General features: G+C 34.4%; 2 protein-coding genes across 4 annotated transcripts in view; both read right to left on the bottom strand.

Annotated features, from left to right (window-relative positions):
* LOC149263113 (MADS-box transcription factor 23-like) overlaps positions 1 to 21,733 on the bottom strand; it is a 200,997-nt gene extending 179,264 nt beyond the window's left edge. Inside the window, exons 1-2 of one of the 3 annotated variants that reach the window (XM_089425768.1) lie at positions 20,617 to 21,733; positions 17,076 to 17,151 (exon numbers count right to left, since the gene is read on the bottom strand). In XM_089425768.1, coding sequence (XP_089281894.1) covers positions 17,076 to 17,151; positions 20,617 to 20,798 — 258 coding nt within the window. In that variant the 5' untranslated portion in view covers positions 20,799 to 21,733. The remainder of the gene's footprint in view (positions 1 to 17,075; positions 17,152 to 20,616) is intronic. The other 2 variants (XM_089425775.1, XM_089425772.1) reach the window with 2 other exon arrangements.
* Positions 8,877 to 9,826, bottom strand: LOC149263114 (uncharacterized). The gene is made up of 2 exons (XM_089425779.1): positions 9,422 to 9,826; positions 8,877 to 9,264 (listed from the first exon to the last, which is right to left on the bottom strand). The coding sequence occupies exons 1-2, from the start codon at positions 9,769 to 9,771 to the stop codon at positions 8,877 to 8,879; spliced, it is 738 nt and encodes a 245-aa protein (XP_089281905.1). The 5' UTR covers positions 9,772 to 9,826.
* Positions 21,734 to 22,977: the final 1,244 nt, after the last annotated feature.

Below are 22,977 nucleotides of genomic sequence, written 5' to 3'. Positions count from 1 at the left end.
GCCGGAAAAGCTAGAACTGCCGGAAAAGCCAGAAATACTGGAAAATCCAGAAAACGAGGAAAAGGTGGAAATGTCAGAACTGTCGGAAGTGCTGGAAAAGCCGGAACTGCTGGAAAAGTCAGAACTACCGGGAACGGTCGAAACAGTCGAAGCATCTGTCTCCAAAGGAAGGCAGCATGATGTATGAGATCATGGGCAGCATGATGTATAAGATCATGGGCAACATAATAAGCAGCATGATGATATGAGCATGGGTAGCGTAATGATGCATGATGATATGAGCATGAGCAGCATAATGATGCATGATGATATGAGCATGGGCAGCATAATGATGAATGAGATCAAAAGCATGGGCAGCTTGATGATGAATAAGACCATGGAAGATGTAGCATGATGAGCAGCATGAAGATGAGAGCAGCTCAGTCATCAAGGTTCAACACATGTGACAGTACAGCAAGGTGTCACACGGTAATGTGCAACAAATAGATGAGATGCAACACTATGATAGGTGAACGAGTCACCTTAGAGAATCAGTTGAAGCAATATGTCTTCAACTGATTTCATGCTGATATCAAAGGTCAAAGTGATTGACTTCTATTGTAAATGTAATATCTCTCTCACTTTCTCCGCTGAACTTTGAAGAACATAAAAGAAGAATTGATCAAGGGTTTTCCCACATTGTGGGTTTTGTCCCTAGCTAGCACCACATCTTGTGTCCTCTTATCTTGGCTTGTCTTCTGTGATTTATATTTATGTTCTATCTATAGTTTACTTTATGCTGATGTGATTGCTAATGTGGAAAAGAAATTGAAATAAATTGCTCTAGCATAGAACATACCTAAAATTAACAGATTGTAAGCCTACGGGCAAGAAAGGGAAAAGGCCACTGATAAGAAAATCAGGCCAGAGAGAGGCAAAGACTCATGATGTAATTATTTGTTTCTATATACATAGAGAATTCAATTCCTGAGTTGTGGGATGTGTATAAATAATGGAATTCTAGTTGTGTGCAAATTAGAGTGTTTCTGCATAGTATGTGTAGCGAGTGGAATTAAGAAGAATGCAGAGATCAAGAGCAGGGAAGAGTGTATCGGGTTTACATGCAAACAGTGTTGGAGGAAACCTTTAACATTACAGTGAAGGTATACTGTAAGCTTCTTAAAACCTAAGGAGTTATGCAAAAAAAGCGTAGAAGAGCGAAGGAATACAGAACGAAGTTGAAGATCGGATCAGAATAATTAAAGACCAGAAGGCGAGAACAAAGACACAGGCAAAAACCCGAACAAATGGACTATTACACAGTAAAGAATAGAAGAGCATAGTAGGAAAGCAGAGTTGTTGGATCAATCAGATCAATGAATGAAAGCGAAGGAGATAGATGACAAGGATTAAGTCGCACAACATAAAGTGAAGAAGATGAATGGTGGAGATTAAGCCACGTGTTAGTAGAAGGACGGGGCGGTCTTGAAAAGACGGAAGTGGTTTCTCGTGCGACCTCAAAACCATAAGCGGTAATTAAAAAACAAACCCAAGAAAGTTATGAATAGTGACTAAATCCAGTTGAAGTCTGGATAGATCACAATCATCCGTTGTGTGATTGATCAGACAGATATTGCATGCTAACACGCATGGAGGTTAATTTGGAATTCGGACGCGATGAGGGTTTATCAAACAAGGTTAAAACTTCGTTGAGTTCCGATAATCGTGACTGTTCATTCGGTGATTAATTGGATGGTAATCACGTGGAAAAGTGTGCACAAGTTAACATTCTTGGCGGACCCGATGAATTATTCAAAGAAGTTTAACCTCTTTGAGTTCCGGCAGGAAATGGGTTAAAGTTGGAGATCGCACGCTAGCCGTTGATTTGAAGGAGTGAAATCAATGGTGGAGGTTGAACGCAATAAAGAGAGCACCGATATATGTGCAAAGTGTTGAAGAATAGTGGAAAGGTAAGGTTAAGTGTGTTGATGTAATATTTCTATTATACGGGAGTTATAATAGAAATAAGCGAAATTAATGTATTATGACTTAAGTCGGGTTTTTAACCAAAGACTATGGTATGGTTAATATGCATGGGCAATAAGAGTTAAGAAAAGTTTATGAAGGTTTATAAGGTTCTGCTCAAAGGGTTTGTTAAAGTTTAACAGTTGGATAGTTAAATAAAACGTTTCCACTTAAACATTTAATTAAGAGAGTTAAACCTTGACTTATGGAGGGTTTCCTAAGTATGGAATTTTAGAATTCCGGGACATGTATATGACATGCAATTTATTTTTCATAATGTGGGTATTGTTAGCTTGGGTTGGCATCAAATTCCCTCATAAGGTTCAACACCCAAGCATGATTATAAATATACTTGGTAATTTTCTTACATTATTGCACAACATCTTGCATCCTCTCCAACTTCCCATTGTCCTCTAGCATGAATTCTATGTAATGGGTAGTGCATGCAGTCTAAAAAATGGTGGGATATTTGACACAAAGAAACCTTCCAACTACCACATAATTTTCTGCATTCTCCGAGACTACTTGGACAACATTTGTAACCCGAAATTCCTCCACCACATCAGCCAACAATGTAAAAATCAAATGTGCATATTTTACATTTGCAAATGCATCAATGGATTTTTTGGAACACGGTTCCTTTAGGGTAAGCTAAAACAAAATTTATTATTGTTCTACCTCTCTGATTTTTCCACCCATCAGACATAATTGTACAACCTATAAGTTTCCATGAGATTTTAATGCTTTCCAATTGTTCCTTGACACACTCAAGTTCCTCATCTATCTCTTTGCCCCTAAGTCCATTATAATATGGGGCTTTGTATCCAAGTCCAACACTTTTAATGGCATCCACCATGGGCTGATAAAAATAAGACTTTGCATAGTTGAATGAAAGATTGTTATGGTACCAAAACCTACTCACTGCCATATCTGCCTCCATCTTCATGTCATTAAAAATATGTAAGGTTGGTTGAGATCTTGGAATTGTATGAGGACTCAAGAAAGAAGAGGTTATACTCTTGTTTGTCATAGCACTTGAAGAGGAGTTACCAATACCTAGAGATGAAGATCTACCTATCCCAATAATCTCACCCTTCCTTTTTTCCCTCTTAGAACTTTCTTCTTTAATGGATTCCAAAGCAGCTACCATTTCAGTAGTGACTTTATTAGGACAATTTTTACAACATCCCACACCATTCCTAGAAATTATGGCTAGGTGGTATTTTAGCCTGCTTAAGCCTGCATGCATTGTGGCATTGCAATAATTGCACTTGACATGGTGGTCATTGCAGGAAATGATTCGTTGACCATGTACCCATGCCTAATCAAGAGAATTTCTAGAACCCTTTGGTGGCATGGTGACAAAGTTTGGAAAATTTTTAGTTTTTAGTTTTTTGTTTTGATTTTTTTTATCTGCAAATTTTTTTGGCCCTGTGGCTGAGTTTCTCACACAGGGCTGATGTGTAGGCCCAAAAATTAAATAATAATAATAATAATAATAATAATTTACAAAAATTTCAAAAAAAAAAAACTAAATTGAATACAAAAAAATTACATGGAAAACATTCAAACAAGGTTCATGAAGCCTACCTGAAGCAAGGTATGATTCGATGAAGCCTCCTTTAGCCTCCTCCAAGAGATCCTTCACTATGTAATGGAGTCACTCAACACTCATACAAATTAGCCAAACACTCAAATACCAAATGAATGACAAATCGAAGGGAGATAGGTTCTTATAAAGAATTTTCTTCCCTCCAATTTCCCTTTCTGTCCACCTCATTTCCAAAACAAAACGAAAAAATAAAAATAATAAATAATAAAATTGAACAAAATGTGCCTTTTGAGGCTCGACAGGCTATAGGGGTCCAATACGGGTCCTATAGCACAACCGCAGGTCTTATATGGGTAGTCGGGTTCTACAAGATACCCACCAAGTCTGGGTCTTAAACATAGGTTCTGTGAGTTACCCAAATCGCTCTAGAACCCGTCAAGACCAGCAGGTACTCGCGGGTATAATACAAGTCATGCTTCACTAGTACAGACTCCAAGATACATCTAGTGATCCTACATTGTATCCAATCTAGATGTCTGGACTCTGAGATACATACCCCGAGCTCACATTATATGTGCCTCGGATATAAGACTACACTAATATGGCATCCAGACTAAAATATAACCAGATTTTCTGTAGTTCTTTAGGCTTAGAACTTTAAATAATTTTAGGGACTTATCCTATACTTTTGTTGATGCATAGTGTTACTAAGAATACTCATTTTTATAGGAATGAAGCCTTCATTCCAACTTCAGCATTTTAACCATTGATTCACTCCAACTTGAGAATTCCAACCACTTCAACATATCTTTTATGAAAGGAAATATAGAAAACATCATGTGCTTTCACTGTCGGTGGTAAGGTCAATCTATATGCCACTAGCCCCACTCTTTCGATAATCTAAAATGTTCCACAAAATCTAGGTGGTAGCTTTGCAAAAGATCCAATTTTCAATGCAAATTTCCTTAGCATAATGCGACAGTAAACATGTTCTGCCACTTGGAACTCCTAGCGCATTCTTTGTTGCTCTGCATAGCTCTTTTGCTTGTCTTGATCTATTTTTAAATTCTTCTTGATAGTAATTATTTCTTGTTCCATTTCCAAGTAACTTTTTCACTAGATCATTCTAGCTAATGGGTGTGTTACATTTCTTGCCATACAGAGCCTCAAAGGGACTTATTTTCAACAATTCTTGGTAAACATTGTTGTAGGAAAACTATACCAAAGGAAGAAACTCTTCCCACCTTTTCGACTCATGCATAACATAATTTTAAGCATGCCTTCTAGCACCCTGTTAACTCTTTCAATATTCCCATTTTTTTGAGGATGATAAGTTATGACAAAAGCTAATTCTATCCCAAAATAAGAAAACAATTATTTCCATAACTTTGAGGTGTACTTGGCATCCCGATCTAAAATAATTTTTTTGGGCATACCATATAATCAAAATATTTCCATCATAAAAAAGTGAGCAATGTTAATTTCCTTGTACGTGGATTTAATAGATAGAAAATCATATACCTAGTTAAACTTATCTACCACCACCATTATGGCATTATGTTGCCTAGATTTCCTTGGCAACCCAAAGATGAAGTCCATTAAAGTGACTTCCCACTTCCATTCAAGAATAGGGACTGACTGTAGCAATCCTGTTGGATTTCTACATTCCACTTTTACTTGTTGGCACTCCAACCATCTAACAATATATTTGACCACATCCTTTTTCATACCTAGCCAATTATATATCATTTTCATGGTTGCTAAAATCTAATAACTAGGAGGACCAAAATATGGTCTATTATGAAATTCATCCAAGATGAGCTTCTTCAAATCAACCTTGCATGGTAGATTCCAACTTCCTTTAAATTTAAACTGGCCATCCTCTGTGAGGGAGTAGTTCTTACTCAATGTTCATTTTGGCTCTTAATACAAGTGTTCCTTTACTTGTTGCTAATGCTCATCCTAGTGTATTTCCCCTTCAATATTTTCTTGGATGTTAAATTCATAAGTACCAATGGATGTTGCATGAACTACTTTTAGATTTCTACTAAGTGCTTTAGCTACTTTGTTTTCCTTGCCTTTGATGTACTTGATTTCAAAATAAAATTAATTAATCAAGAATAGACACCTTGCCTGTCTTGCATTCAACTTGGTTTGGTCAAATAAATATATCAACCCTCCATGATCTAACATTAAAACAAATTTCCTTCCAAGGAGGTAATGAATCATTATTTTCAATGCATGCACTATTGCTACCAGCTTGAAGTCATGAGTGACATAATTTTGCTCATGCTCATTCAACTTTCTCAATTTATAACAGATCACTTGTCCTTCTTGGATTAGGAATCCATTCAGCCCTTCCTTGTAGGAATTCATGCACACCAAGAAATACTTTGTTGGGTATGATATTCTCAATATTGGTGCATGTGTGAGTAGATGTTCAATTGCTTAAAAATTGTTGCACATTCCACTATCCATTAGAATTTAATCCTTTTTTTTGTAATGTTGTGATTGGATGTCCAATCTTGAAGAAATTATGAGTGAACCTCCAATAATAAATGGCCAATCCCATGAAGGATCCAACTTCTGCTACATTCTAATGAGTATTCCATTCCATCATGGCTTCGACCTTATTTGGATCCACTACTACTCCTTTGCAGACAATGTGTCCCAAATATTGAACTTGAAGAAGTCACATTTTTTGAGCTTGGAATAAAACTTGTGCTCTCTCAGCGATTGCGACATTTCTACCAAATGTTCTTCATTCTCCTCTTTGGTTTTTGAATAAACCAATATGTCATTAACAAAAACCAGCACAAACTTGTCCAAAAATAGACTTTGGAACATTATTCATTAAACACATAATGTTATTATGGTGTCTGTGAGTCCAAAGAGCATGACCACAAATTCATAGTTACCATTCCTAGTTCTAAATTTCGTCTTGTGAATAACCTCGTCTTTGATTCGCAGTTGATGGTACCGAGATCTAAATTCATTTTTTGAAAATATGATAACCCCTCTTAACTAATCAAACAAGTCATCAATAATTTGAAAAGGGTACTTTCCCTTTATGGTGAATTTGTTTAATTTTCTTATAGTCAATACAAAGTATCAAAGTGTCGTCTTTTTTCTTTACAAATCATACAGGTGCTCCCCCAGGGTGATACATTAGGTTTGTTGTATCCTCTATCTAGAATCTCTTTTAACTACAATTTTAATTCCACCAACTCTAGTGTGCTCATCATATATGGGCCTCTTGACATTGGTGTTGTTCATGGAAACAATTCTATTGAGAAATTTATTTCCCTTCTTGGCAAAAATCCTAGGATTTCCTCGGGAAACACATCGTTGAACTACCTTAATGGGGTACTCTTCCATTCTTTCCTTATTAACCTTTGATTTGTTGATTACTTGAACAATGTACAATTCACACCCCTTTGGTTGCACCTTTTCAATTGCAGCATTGATATTTTTCAAACCATCACAGGTTTTCTCTTCCCTTGTAGTGTCACTCTTTCACCTTCTTCATTGAGGCATTCTATCGACTTGTTGTAGTAATAAATTTTGGTTTTGTGACTCACTAGCCAGTCTATGCTAACTAGCAGGTCATATGAATCCAGTGGGAATATGTTCAAGTCCTTGCATGTGGGAATGTTATTCATCACCATTTTGAATGACCTCACCACATCTTTGACTTTATTCTTAGTCCTCATTACTAGCTATATTAACCATGACTTTCCATGAGCTATCTTCTACAATGCACACTCCTTTGCAATCCTTGGATTAACATAACTGAAACTAGAACCTAGGTTTATCAAAATTTAAACAAGTTGATTATTGACCATACCTTCCATCTTGATAACTAACACTTAGTGTTTTCTCTATCCCTAATATGACATAGATTCATGGCATGCTCTAAGCCATATCATTCACTGTATCCACTTCCTACACATTGAACAATCTTTGAATATTCCTCAATTACTGAGGGAAATCCATCCATAAGTGGTCTTCCCCACATTTCCAACACTCTATGGGTCTTCTCTTGGGCTCCTCCATTTCCTCACTTGCAACTTGAGGGGGCTAGTCTTAATTAGTAATATTTGATTTATACCAAAACTCACCCCTTGTAAGAGAAGTGAACTGCACAATCCTACCTGAATGATGTCTCATAGTTTTATTCCCTTTTCCTTTAAATTTGGGTTTTCCTTTGCTTTCCAATCAATTTAGGACTTAGTCATGTGCTTGGACTATTCATAGAAATACTTCATCTTCTAGATGATGGTGTCCTCTAGATTTCTTCACTCATCCAACTCTATTTTGTCCCTGAATTCCTATGGCGATCCACTGAGACCTTTGGATCTTTTCCTTCTCATCCTCGAGGTAAGGTGCATACATCAATAGCTTCAAGAATCTAGTTGTATATTCATAAGCTATCAATTGCCCTAGTTTGTGCTCATAAAACTAGCAATTGCCCCAAAAGGTGCAAAGGGAGGCCGATAGAAATGTTAAATTGAAAGAATTGTATTTTGGTTCAAAATAATAAATATTATAGTAATTCAATCATTCAAACTAAACCTAGTCAATAAATTGCCCAAAATAAAATAAATCCTTGAAGGGATATATTGGCTTCCATGGAATTTTACCAAACATGAAGTAAAATAAAAATATATTGATATGTTTTATGTCAATTAAAGACACTATTGTTTGATTTTAATAGCCGCTGGGAATAATCATCATTGATTTTTTTGAGTTTTTAAATAAATTATATTAGAGAATAATACCATAAATAAAACTATGAATTGTTATAAACATAAAACATGAAAACCACACGTCAACTTTACCAAGTCAAATTTATCTGAACCACCCTAACATCTAGCTATTTTTTTTAACATTTTTAACTGTAATGCAAAACTTAAAAATATACTGACGAAATGCTGTCTGAAACTTTTTAAAATGTTCGAAAAGAAATCTCGGTGCATCAAATTTGCATCAGAAGAGATCTAATGTTTTTATAGATATAAAAAAGCTAAGAATATTGTAGCATTAAATGGAAAACAGAAGAACATCACCAACACTCCAAGGCCATGTCATTCAATTTCTTGATATCAAATACGTTAACCTGAGATGTATCTGTGTTATTCATGGGACTAACTAATATTTTAACTTCAATGTATTTCAACCGGCTTTGTTCTCTGATTCATAAGTACAGAAAATATTTAACCTCTATTAACATTCGATTTACATACATTATATTCACTAAAATAACAAACAGTGATACATTTTGATATGTTCAAACTCAGAATTTAGAATATTTAAAAACTCATGGAGCGGACAGTTGTGGAACTGTACCAGTTAACTGAGTCGAAACATGGCACCAAATGTTGTAATCCATTATAATTCTGGAAGACAATTCTCTCTCCACGGCCCCTAAGAGTTGATCCAAGATACCATTCCCAACCGGGAGAACAATATAATCTTGCATCAAAGAGAAGGGTAATGGAAGATTCGCATCTAACCCCATTGTAACCCACCCTCTGAAGCTGGGAGTCTGCTCACTTTCTAAAACCGAAGATGACTCCCTGTGTACAAGAAGCTCTCCTTGCAAATTAAATTGGAAATCGAATCCATTATTCTGACCTGGAAAAACTTTTATATCTAAAATCAATGTATTGGATGCTAATTGGAGGGAGTAGTTTGTGTGTAAAACCCTGCAACGCAGATTTTTCACAGAAATAGCTTACAATAATTCCAAATTTGAAAAGAACACGATGTAGATATTACATTTGGTCGCTTTCAAAAGATGAAAAAACAAAGAAATTGAAACTGGGTGATGTTTAAGAAGCTTCTAAACATGAATGAACTCACTTGACATCACAGAAGGGGATGGCCGTAATGGTGAAGAATGTGACAGGCCTCAAACGAGCTCGCCAGAGATTGTCACCCAAATAGTTAACCCTCGAAGAATTTGGAAATGTAATCTTCACCATCCTCTCTGTTTCTTTTATATAATCTTCTCCTTTCCTAGCTCCTTGTCTGAATGGAACATCCATCCTTCTCTTTGCTTGAAACTGTACCAGTTGAGCTCTGACAATGCTGCTGCTTTTTTGGGGATTTCTTCTCATCTTCATCTTCTTAACAATAATATAAGATGGTACAGTCCAGGCATTCTGCAGATTGGAATTCATGTTTATCTTATCAGAACTGAGGGCAGTCATGGCAGGCGGAGATGCCACTTGATGAAATCTACCAGAGCCCTTGTGTGAACCTTCTGTGAACTATTGGCTGCTTGAAAAGTATTTTTATGTCGATCTCAAAATTACATCTAACTTTTAGCGTTCTTTAAATGTATTGTACCGGCATCCATTACAACTCACCTGTCCCTGTTATCGTTGGATGTGTAACTACAATAGACATTACAAGTAAATCCAGGGAAGAAGAACAGTGCTGGTCAAAAGCCAGGGAAGAAGAACAGCAACAACAACTGGCAGAGAAAAAGCAGTGAAAATATCTTTAATAGTGACATAAAAGAAGGGGAAAAAGCAGTAATGCAACTCAATGATATTTAGAAAAAGCAATCACACTTCAAATCAATGGTTGAAAGTGCCTCACCTGATCCAATGGAGTAGGTTAAAAGTGTTGACGATTGTTGATGCATAGGAAGGCCTATCGGCCTAATTATTTGGTCTTACTGTCATAGTACCTTTTATATAGGTACATTTTTAGGAAATATCTATCAAATATCCTCCAGGATAACTCCTCCTCTTTAATATTCTTGATATTCTTCCAATCTTCCCACTATATATCCACCTTTCCTTTCAAGTTGAAAGTGGCTACACTTGCCTTCATATGTTTCAAATAATAATGCACCTTGAAATATTACTTCATTCCTAGTAACCATGCCTTTGCTTCCTCAACCTTCTTCACCTCTCCTCAAATGTAAAAGGTTTTTCCTTCTTAAATTATTTTGGAAACAGTCCTTTTTCTTTCCTTTTATGTTGGAAATGTCTCTTAGTTGTGGCACTAGATAGTTTCTCATGATTGTCTGACTTACTCTATGAATTAATCAATGGAGTTTCACCTCTCACTATATACTCAACTGCCTACACATTTCTTTTTTTAGACGTGTTTCCTTCTACACTATCAATCCTCAATTCATGCTTCCAATGTCCTAATGATCCTTTCCTATATTTATACTTAGGAGTGGTTGGCACCTAGCTCATGTTTCTTATGTCTTTGTAATTCTAATAGGATTTGTAGTATAACTACATTGACTTCAACTTACTTCTATTGAACTCCTACAATATTCTCATTGTCAACCTTGCAACTTCCTAGCTCCACCCTTAAACTTTTGTGAGAGTCCATCCAATCAGGGGAGCCTTCCTCTCTCCTCTTTCCTACTAAATCTTATTCCTAACCATGTTTGGATCTATGAGTGTTGTACCACACAATTCTACTTATCACCCTTTCACCCTCTTGGTGTTCTTTGGTGTCTTCTTATGTGTTGTTACAAACAAATAAATTTTAGCCAATCAAAAATATAATTAAACACATTTAGCCATCACCTTGGCTTATGTGTAGTAAGCATGTTGATGTAAGGTTGTCTAAAACACCAAATTTCAAGTTAGCATGCATGTTAGAAATTACAAAAATATTAGCATATACTATCTTTATCATTTCACAATTCTGATATCAGCATGGATATGCATGCAACACACAATCTATAATGAGCACATAATCATTAGTCAAAGTGCTACAACCGAGAATCACTGGAGAACACACACTTAGTAACAAGGCTCTATATTTTATCCTTCTAGGCCCATTTAGTATTAGTATTAAGCCTACGTACTTTGATACCACTTTGTAATCCTCCCTCCCACCCCCTTGGACTTCCTAGGATGATGGTAGGTGTTACCTTTAATTAACCCAACCTATAATGTCTCATTATGGAAATGGGGCTACAAAATTTCCTTCCTTTCCAAATCTAGCATAATTAACTTTTGGATAACACAATCACATCGAACTTGTCGAGAGCTTTTCAATGATGTAAATTTTATCTCTATCTAACTCTTGGATTGAGAGTTATGCCTTTTCAAAGATTACCTAATTAAATCTCACCACGTCATCAAGATCCGCCGTGTGGCACCCACATGTAACCCAAGTGGCCCTTTTACATCACTTGTGACACCTCCATGGCACCGACATGACTTCATCAGTGCATCCATGGCATTTTCCACATCATATTTACTTGTGTTTCCCACTAGAACTGACTCCTTGGTACAAGCCATGATTTTCCTTTATATTTGGTTCTTACTCATATCTAGGTGCACACAACCTTTGTGCTTTGCAAATAATCTAGACTACCAAATCCCATGATACATCTAGATCACTATACCTCCTTGAGTGTATCAAATTTTGGCCCACATATGATACCTCCCAGACTTTCATCCACCATCGAATGCCCATATGCATCCACCAACAGTGATGAAATATGGTCCCACACTAAACTATTACCAAGGGACCTATCATATATTTTTAGTTGAAATCCAAGTCGCAAATGTATCCAACTCCCAGTTATCAGGCTCCCAAAACAAGCCCTACCTTAGATACATCTTTAACTGACCTTATCTACAATATACCTGGATCGAATTCGATTTGGTTCTTTCAGGATTATGTACAAGGGAAATCGGCCTCAATGTTTAGACTCTCAGACACATCCACCGATCCTACATTACATAGGTTAGAAATTTTATGAATTTCAGGGACTTGACCCAGGCTTCCATTGATGCACAATGTTACTCAGAACAATTATTTATATAATAATGAAAGCTTCATTCCAACTCAAGCATTTCAACCATTGATTCAAGATATAAATACAATAAATAACTTCAATAACATTCCTACTGATAGGAACCCGAGCAAGGTTAGCCATGGCTAGCAATTCTTTGTAATTTCAAACACAACAACATCATAACAATCACACAATGGGTCCCAATCGGGTTGTATCAGATCCACTGATATAACATATCATGCACAACATCAATCATAGACTTTCAACAGTCTACAAGGGCCTGTACCCACAAAAACTATATTATGCCCAATAATAGAATTTCATGCACTATAATAATTCAACTGAGCATGTTAAACATTCATACATGATCATAAAATAACTCGATACTTAGAATAGTACCATCACATCCATACAAAGGCCTCTAACCTCTCACAAACATGATAATCATTCAGATAACCATTTCATTACATACAAATAAGAATAATGCATTCCATTGTAATCAATGATGATATATATGTATATACAACGTTATAACATATAACAACATCATCCACTATTCAAAGTGAAACATAATTTTAATTAGACACACTTATCTGTTTAGTTTGAATGATTGAAAGATGAAAGAGGGGCTTCAACTCTCCACCTAACCATAGGCCAATTACACTACAATATTTCTTGCATCTAACCACCCCCGAGCTGGATTCAAAATTTGAGGAGTTAAATGCTCAAGGGTATTCACACCAATACCAATCAATCACATAATCAATAAGAGGAGTTCACTATGTGGCTTATCAACTTCCTCCAGTAGTAAAAACCATAGTGACCCTTTGTGCTAGTAGAATTCAACCATAGGAATTCATCCAAGGCTCAGTGAGTTTAAACTTAGTTCCAAGAGAATGAATGAACTATCTGGGTGTTTTATCAGTTGGCTTCTTTGTGTTATCACTATAGGAATCAAAATTCCACTATATAAGTGCTTTATCTACTTACTAAGCTAACACTTGGGTGTCTTAGCCTATTAAGTGGTGTATTAACCCTCTAGCTAGCATCCAAGTGTTTTTTCATCCTCGACTCTAGCACTAAGTATTTCAATTCCACCAAACTCTCATTGGTCAGCTGATTCATAGGAACACATCATAGTCCTTGAAAAAGCATAGGAATTATCCTGATCACATAACATCATATAAAAATGATATTTTCTTCAAGCAAATCCATGTATGCTACCAATATCGCTCTCTTTCTCTTTAATGTTCACTTTCCTTTTCCTCAATGAGTTCTCTCACATTTTTTTTCACTTGCACTGCTAAGCATAGCAATCTATTATGCATACCATCTCTCCCTCCATCTCCCTGAAATATTTTCTTCCCATTCCTCTCGTGTGTGTTGACCATATTAACACGATCCATGATGTAGGAACTATATGGGTCATCCTTCACTTAAGAAGCACATACTTGAATTCAATACTTCTATTGATAATGTCATTAATTCGTTAGGGAGTTAAGTAGTGAAATAAATATAGTAGCTAGGGTTTACAAGCAACCCCTCCTCCACATACCTCTAAATCCATGTCCACTCCTCTCATCCAATCAATGTTGCATTTCCACATTATTTACATGAATTATAACTCATAGCAATATTTACAAGAAGGATAGTGAAAAGTGTTGTCATAAATATGCACTCTTAATATTGATTGCTCTTAATCCCTAGATCAACTCAAAGGTTTGTAATCATGTGTAGCTAAATAAAGGCATCAAGTTCAATCAAATCACACATGCATGCAGAATCACCATTGAGTTCCCATTTATTAAAATTTGAATCTTTCATATACTATATATTTTAAATATTGAAGGGTGCTATGGATGTAAAATATTTTTGTACCAATCTCTTTCTACTCATTAAAGGAGAAATACTAGACCTCACAAGTAACAATGTATATAATGTTAGTACATCTAATGTGTACATATTATAAAGGGTTTACTAGTATGAATTTAGGTCCATATAGACATACTATAGGAAACCTATTTAAATCCTCAACTATTTAAACTCGTATTTTTATTTTTAAACTAAAAAAAATAGCATTGATGATGGATTCCTTCTCTCTTGTTCCATAAACATTCTTCACTAGACATGAATTCCTTCATGAACTTTACTATGGGAAGGAGGTCTCTATCTTGCATCTATTGAGATTTTGGATTCCAAAAATAAGATATCATGGAAAAAATTATGTTCAAGATGTTTTTCCACCCATATGTATCTTCTAATTTTGAGTATATGTTGAGATATTTCTTATTTATGATATATTTTAACTTTTCACATATAAGTCAATATTTTCATATATCTCTTCTCAATATGGATTATATATTCACAACAAATTATATCACATATTGATTTAATGAAATCCAACATAATTTTAATCTCATCCACAAATGAATATCAAAAACCTTATGCCCTACCAAAATGAAAGTGATGACTAAATCCTGTTTTACATCTTATAGTCATTAAAGATGAATGTTCTAGGGATAAATGGTTGAATTGAATAAATTAAGCAACCAAGGAGAAAATGTTGAACTAAATGGCTTACACAACCACTTATTATTGTAAATATTTTATTATTATACGTACAATAATGTCCAAACATTTTGTAAACCTTAAATTTATCAAGAAATTCAACATTCATTTTTCCAAAGTTGGGGGTGGTGATGGGGGGGTATTTGGTAAAACCTATAATATCTCTTACCAAATGTAGAAGAAACCATGAAGTTGACTAAGTTGAGGAGGATTCATCAATCACCATCACATGGGTACCTAGAGAGGTTGGTCCTTTGCGCTTAAATATCATGGCTTTGATTCTAGAAAGCCTCATCACCATATCACAATTGTCAAGTGACATTTTCATATTTTCTGTGTGAAGGATGCTAAGTTGGAGAGAAATCTTTCACTTGTTATCTTCTTTCTATTCAAGCACCTTGCCAAGGAGCGTTTTCATGCGCTAGTAGGTTTCTACTATATATAGGTATTGATTTTGATGACAAAGTGTGACTTGGGTACAATATCCAATCTACAACATCAGTGAGAATTTCTTCATTTGAATGGGCTTGTCTTTCATGCATGGCGTTAACCACCACTAGATTGACTATGTTGAATATTCTTAGGGATGGCTTCCTAATATCCTTTCATCACATTTTGAGCTCAACATCAATTCCAGGATTTTCCCACTCCTCTACTAATAGATCCATGCTTGCAACGCATCCATTGGAAAGACATGGTGGGTGGAAGAAGAGGGTATAAAAAGTATATATAACAATAGGGAGACAGTGGGAAGGGGAGTCAAATCCAAATTCATCACTATGGAGGATGAGGGCAGAGACAACTAAAGACACACTTCTCTAGTACAATGAAAGATAGACCTTAAGAAATAGAAGGAGGTGCGAAGGAGCACAAAATTCCAAATGACTACAGAAATCAAAACTAGATAGAAAAGGACAAAGAAAAGAGTCTTCAAGCCAAACAAACTTCACAAGTGTTACACACACTGAGTGCAATGTACTGAGCAAAATAAGGAGATTTTAATTACAAAAGCCCATTAGAGAAATGGTAAATGTAACCTTTTCTAGAATACTAATTAACTGAGCGACAACAACTCAAATAAACCATAAACCAAGAAGATTGAGAGGCACCTGCTCGCAGGGGGAAGAATTCTAAAGTTAAAATAGCGATGAGAGAAAATGTTTTTTTAACTATGTCTGCACTAGGAGTCTCCTTCCTTCACTAGCATAGGAATCATCAATCTGAGAGAGGGTTGAGTTAGACTCACAACTGAGTGATTTCCTAAGATTTCAAGCCTACGGGAAGCTAAGCCAAGGGGTCATGGATCTATACCTTCGTTAGAAATGGAAACAACATAGAGGCTCATAGGTTGAAGAAGTTGGGTGGAAAGTTTCCCTTGATGAAGCTTTTCTTTAGCAAAGGATGTGCATTGAGAAGGAATGATCTTCATGGCATTAATCTTTTTGAACCCCATTTCGAAAAGGCTTTGATATTTGCAATGTTTGGTGTGTGTTCCATGTGTGTTAGGGTATTAATGAGTTGTGCCAAATGGAGGGGGGATTGGTTCTTCCTCCCACCTCGAAGGAGTGGGATGATGATGGAGGGTTGGCCCCCCTTCCCCTTTGCACATTTTACATGAATGTCAACCGAATCGGGAGCTAATGATTAAATGTTAAACTATACTAAGATAATTTTTTCAATTTATAAATTAGGAAAATAAATAATATTATAATTTTGTTACAAAATAAATAAAATATTTATTGTAATAATATTTTGAACATTTAAAATCAAATTTCTTAAAAAATTCTCTTTTAAAGGTTTATAATATTTTCTTAGAATATTTAAACTAAACATAAACATTAAAACTAGGGAGAGTTTAGGCCAGGGCCAACCCCGATGTTGGATGGAAGAATGATCAATACACTAGTGGGATGTTATCACTAGGATTGTGTGAAGCTTGGTCGAGCTTGGATAGCCCTTGATAAGCACACAAATTTTATTAACTAAAAACTGAAGTAAGTTACAATTTATATATTGAAAAATAAGAAAACAATTTGCAATAATAATAACTCGAATATATATGCTTTTATGGAAACCATTCAATATATGCATATACATTTTTTATATATCAATGCATGACATTGTGTTATATTGTGTTGTGTCCATAGGAGAGAAAATACTTACATCATTATCATATTCAATAAGGCAAGATTGTGATCCTTCTGGACATTTGCTATATCTCTCCAATATATTTTTCATGCTGACATCCAAAATAACAAAAATATATAATTAAATATTAATATAAAAATAAATTTAATTATATAATAAAATCAAATAAAATATTAAAAAATATATTAACATAAAATAATTAATACAACCTATAATATATACTATAAAATAGTATATAATTTATAAACATATAAATAATAAACTAAAAACAACAAAGATTTACATAACAAAATATATTTCAAAACTAAAATTTACATAAATATATTTTCGGAATCTATAGAATCCACACTCCCTCAAATAAGAAGAAAGAAAACTAATTTTCAAACCATCAATATATACGTTTTAAACATAAAAACGAAAAAAAATAAGGAATGTCCAATATATTTTACTTGTTATGAAAATAGTTGATCTAGAATAATAAGTTTATTTGATAATAAGTTTTTTGTTTTTATGTTTTTATTTTTTTGTAATTTATAATATATATGGGTATATGGATTGATAAGAGCACGAAGAGTTATTTTATGTTTTTGATGATAAAAAGAGTCACAATATGTGAGGGGATTAAGTATCTTAATTAACAATTAAGCAAAATATTTGGGTTTATAGTAAGTTTTAGAAATAGTTATATCAAGAATATGTAATTTATTGTTCTTTAATGACTCAATAACAGTGATCAAATAGGTAAGGCAAGTCAAGGAAAACCTTACGACTCCCTTCTCCCCTATTCTATCAAGGATACTACTACAAATTCAGAATACCTTACGACTCCCTTCCCCCCTATTCTATCAAGGATACTACTACAAATTCAGAATTTCAAAGAAACTAAATTTTATCACGTATATTGGCATTTGAACATTGTGGTCAATGCACTTGTGAACAAAGCAGCAACCTTGGATCAAGGAAGAATGGAGCAGGATCAAATGAAAATATTACATTCACCTTTTCCATGAATTGTCGGAATAATTCTCTTGTTAACAAACTTGAGTGGCATCTACAATCACAGAATATGTCAATGGAAAATCAAATGACAAATCAGCAATATATGCCAACATATAATTCTATCAACGATGTTTACATGCTCATAAAAATGGAGAGCGGAATGGTGGTACAATGACACCCCACATAAATAGGGCTTGATGGTAGAGTACCCCCAACTTAATGGCATCCACATTTGGTTAAAACATGGTAGCATTTGGACAAACAAGTGGCAACAAGTTGAATGTCCATAAGGTGATGCATGGCAGTCATAGGCACAATTACTTTTAGCCTTAAAGAAGAAAGAAAACCATTTCAAAGACGATTTAAATGCACAAAATCTTTGTATGGGTTGTCGCTCGAATGATTTAACAGAGGGGAACTGCAACGCTAGCACCATGAATATGGAAGATATGGAATTTAATGTCCTTGAAAAGAAAACTCAAGGAAGGAGTTGGATAACATACCTCAACATAGTTAATAAAAGTATGGCCATATTTATCATATTGAAAACATAAATCAAAGAGGTCAAGAAGCATGATACAATAGGCATCATCCAAAGCATACCACTGCATCAGGGATTTATAAAGGTAGGTAGTGACTTGAAACCCCTTGAATAGATACAAAAGAGGGTGAAAAAAATTGCTAGAAAGATTATAAGAGGTTGTGGAGAACATGTTGGTCATCATGAAGAAAAGGATTGACATGGTTGATAGGGAAATGAGGGCACACCTAGATTTGTTGGATAAAAATACAAATTGGTGCAGTGAATATCTGAGAGAATGCTAGCAATCATGGAGTTTGAATTAGTTGTTCTGGAAATCAAACTAAACAACATGGAGGCAAGCATCAACAAAGAGATAAAGGGCTAGCAGGATGACTCAAACACCAGTGAGGAGCTGCCAAAGAAGAAGATTTGAAATGTAGCAAAACATGGAATGAAGGCTAAGGATGATGTCGTTGAATAGGCGAAAGTAGACTTTGAAGCCGAAACGTATAGGCCACAAATTTCTCTTATGTGATTTCTACCAAAAAGTTTTGCTTAATTTATTTGCAACAACTTTTAAATATATAAAAAAATTATTTTAATTTTGAATTCTTTATTAAAAAATTAATATTAATTTAATGTGATTAACATTTTATTTTACTTCAATATAAAAACATGATTATTAATAATAATTAATAAAATTATTTTATATTTTCTATTTACTATAAAATTAATAAATTTATACAAACATAAATATAATAGATTTATATAAATATAAGGCACTTTTAAAAAGCTATAAATATTGAAGAGTTTATATATATATATATATATATAATATCTAATTTGAATTAATTGTAATTTTACACTAATTAATTAATTTATAAATAGAAATATTACATTAAGATTAATAAATTATAAATTTAAAAATAATATTAATAAATTATAAATTTAAAAATAATATTGTTGTATTATAACATATTAAATACAATATCTTGATTATGAAAAACAAAATTTTTATTTATAATTCTAACATTCTGTTTTAAAATTTGTTTAATGTATTAAAAATATTCCATCTACTTTATATATTAGTGAGTACATAATAACTGATTTAATGAACTGCACACAATTTTACAATTTGAATTAGATCATGCATAGTTTAATTGGGCAATATCAAACAAATCCTATAACTGTAAGATGATAAAAAATATATAAACGTATATCTATCTATATATATATATAATTGAATTGGATAAAAATTAAATTTCTAAAAATGAATTTCTTTTATAAATAATCAATATTCAAGTCAAATTAATATATTAAAAGGAAAAAAATACTATGAGCCAGCCTTTTCAATATCACGATGTCTTTTCCTTTCGAGACATTTTTGCACTATTATTTATGATGAAGATTTAGGTGTGAACCTAATCTATTATTAATAACATTATTAAATAATTGATTATTATTTTATTAAATAAAATTTTACATCGGCCATTGATTCCCATATTTCTACATTAAAAAATGTTAAAGATGGCCCAGGGTTTGTATTGGCTCAATACGTTTCAGGTCCACCCCGAGTGGTTGTGTAACTGTGTTTATTACAGAAACCAGAAGCTTTCAGATAAAAAAATCGGGAAACAAAACTATATACAACCGAGGGACTGCAGCACTTTATGCACCACGGCATATTTCTATTATCATCAATTCAGCACAATACTGCAACATCGCAGATTCCTGGAAATATCCATTATGAGGTTGAAGAATTCACAAATAAGGTGATAAATTGTTGGACTTGGCTATTTTCGTTTTCAAATGCAGTAACAGCATAAACAGTGCCAGGTCTATGCAAATACAGTTATTTTCTATTAATTTTTGTACCATGCAATGCAGAGCAGAAGGGCAATATTTATCTGAAAGCAAAATGCAAATGACCCAACGAAAATTTTCATTCGCAGTCACAACTTGTAGCAGAAAATCGCAATATTTCAATCAATCAGGGCAGCAGAAATGAAAAGAGAGATTAGAATAAATAAATACCTGGTACTTGAGAATTCAAAGAGCTTTCCAGTACTGGAGAAGATGATGAGTGCAATATCTGCATCGCACAAGATCGCCAACTCCTGTGCTTTTTTTAGCAGCCCACCTCGTCGCTTTGAGAAAGTAACTTGCCTGCTGGTTGCATTTTCTATTCTCTTGATTTCTATTTTGCCCCGACCCATCTCTGGCCTTATCAGAACGATACGCAAATGAGATCTAATGATGATGAAGAATCCTCCCTGCAAGCTCTTTGAAAAGGCTTGTCATATCACAAAATTCTCTCCCTGGAATTGGGTTTTGTAAGGCAGCCAAAGTTGGAGGCTGGGAAAAACATATGGAGAGCAGAGAGAGGGTTATGGGCAATTACCAGAAGTAGGAAAAAGCAAAAAAAATGGAAAGAAATGGATAGATTATTCTATTCCTTTCCTGAATGATTAAAAAAACAAGCACATGAGAGGAAGATTTGGACAGATAGGAACCCACTTTCCAAGTTGGGATGGAGAAAAAGGCAAAACCCAATTTAAAATGGAAAGGCAATCCACCGACCCAAACAATTTGCCAAAAGCATTGACAGAAAACAAGATTGGGCCAATGACAGGGACACTACTACTCTCACAGTCCTTGCACATGCCTTGTGTTCATTTTATTAGATAAATACCATTGCTGTTGCCCTAAAGTTTCTTAATATATGCTTTTGAGGAACGTGACACACAGAAAATGCAACTGTGATTGACATTTGAAAACAAAGAGCGGGGCTGCAATTGGATTTTGATATTAGAAATTTGCGTATCAGTCAACAAAATCTTTTGGAAAAGGCAAGTTTTTTACGTGGGTCCTAGCAGGCCGCCCTGGTTAGAATGTTTTTGGACCCTACAGACTCCAGAGAAAATTGTATATATGAAACCTGCATTGCATTCAGAGAAGGGAATGGCGGGGTTTCCCCTTGCCAGGTATAGCTATAACAGATATCGTGCCAAGATTTTCGTTGCTATTTTTAGCAGCCATGTTTTCTTTACAGGGTATCTATGTATTTTTGGTTAGCGTAACGCTCATCTCGCCAACCAACAACCAGACAACACCACCCTGATTCCGATTCCCCCTCCCTCGGAATTTCTGTTCCTGGGCATTCCACTTAACAGACACGGCGCGCGATTTCCTTTTCTTGGCATCATGTATGTTCCTATTTATATCCATATTATTCATCCATGGGCTCCTGTCCCACCTTAAAATAGTTATATTAAATGACAAATGGTGGCGAGTCTTGGTTTGTTAGTTCCGGGAATCAATTCCCTCCGATTTCTTTCCATTTCCATTTGTCTGATTGACTGAGAAACGCATTTCAAAACCATTAACAACTCGCCCCCTCCCTACCTCCCCCACAAAAATTGCATTCTTGATGTTATCGCCGATCCCATCCTAATAACTTCATTGCCCACTTTAACCAAAACCAAATTTTATTTCGTACCCCAATCCATCCTAAACATATATAAAAAAATCTAAATCTGCCTATAGATTTATGTCATTTCCTAACTTTGAGTACATTAAGAACGTTCTCTTGGTATATGTTTATTATTTTTTGTTGGTTGTCTTTTTATTATTTTTGTTGGTTGTCTTTGACATATATATGGTCACATGACAGTTATGATCACTTCGACAGCTCAAATAAAACGCTGATATATTTAGTGGAAAACAAAATTCTATCAACTAGTGTGAAAAACGCCCTTATCGTATATCTTTACAAATTTAGAATTCTCATTAATCTTATCTAAGATTTAATAGAACATACCGTATGTTATGACTTGTATTTAGAATATCCGATATTCCTTCAAATTTAAAATTCAATTAATCTTTTATATATATATATATATATGTATTTTTATCATAAGGTCATATAAGTTTTAGTGGATGTTAATTGTTGGTTATCATCATATTTGATCGTGTTATGACAGTCTTGTTATGGACACTGTGCAAATTCAAACTTCAATATTTGATCGCGTTATGACTCAATGACAGTCTTGTTATGGAGACTCTGGAATTTCAAAATTTCAAACTTCAATATGGGTAAAAAAATTTCATGTAAATGAAAGAGAAGGTGTTTATGTTTAGCTTTAAAGATTGACTTTTTTTATCATCAAAATGTTTTATTATGTTATATTAGTTTAAGTGAATATTAATATGATTTTTCTCTATAATCACAAGATTTGAAAATTATGTTATTTTTTACTAATAGGTATAAATGTACAAATAAACTATACGTTTCTTTATATAGACAACTTGTGTCTTGGTATAATATTTGCTCATTAGGAGCAAGGTGCTCGACAACCCAAGTGGAGAGAGATGTTGGATTGTCTTCATGTATAT

The sequence above is a fragment of the Pinus tabuliformis genome, chromosome 6 (assembly GCF_031772625.1).
Source record: "Pinus tabuliformis cultivar Carrire ecotype Pingquan chromosome 6, CPIR1, whole genome shotgun sequence".
NCBI classification, from domain to species: Eukaryota; Viridiplantae; Streptophyta; class Pinopsida; order Pinales; family Pinaceae; genus Pinus; species Pinus tabuliformis.
This window is presented reverse-complemented; position numbering and strand designations above follow the sequence as displayed.

What these genes read in the sequence shown, in the direction of transcription:
- LOC149263114 (XM_089425779.1), bottom strand. Translation starts at nt 9,771, where the DNA reads ATGACTGCCCTCAGTTCTGATAAGATAAACATGAATTCCAATCTGCAG. An exon ending in ATCCCCTTCTGTGATGTCAA is followed by an intron (nt 9,265 to 9,421) that starts GTGAGTTCATTC and finishes TCTGCGTTGCAG; the next exon opens with GGTTTTACACACAAACTACT.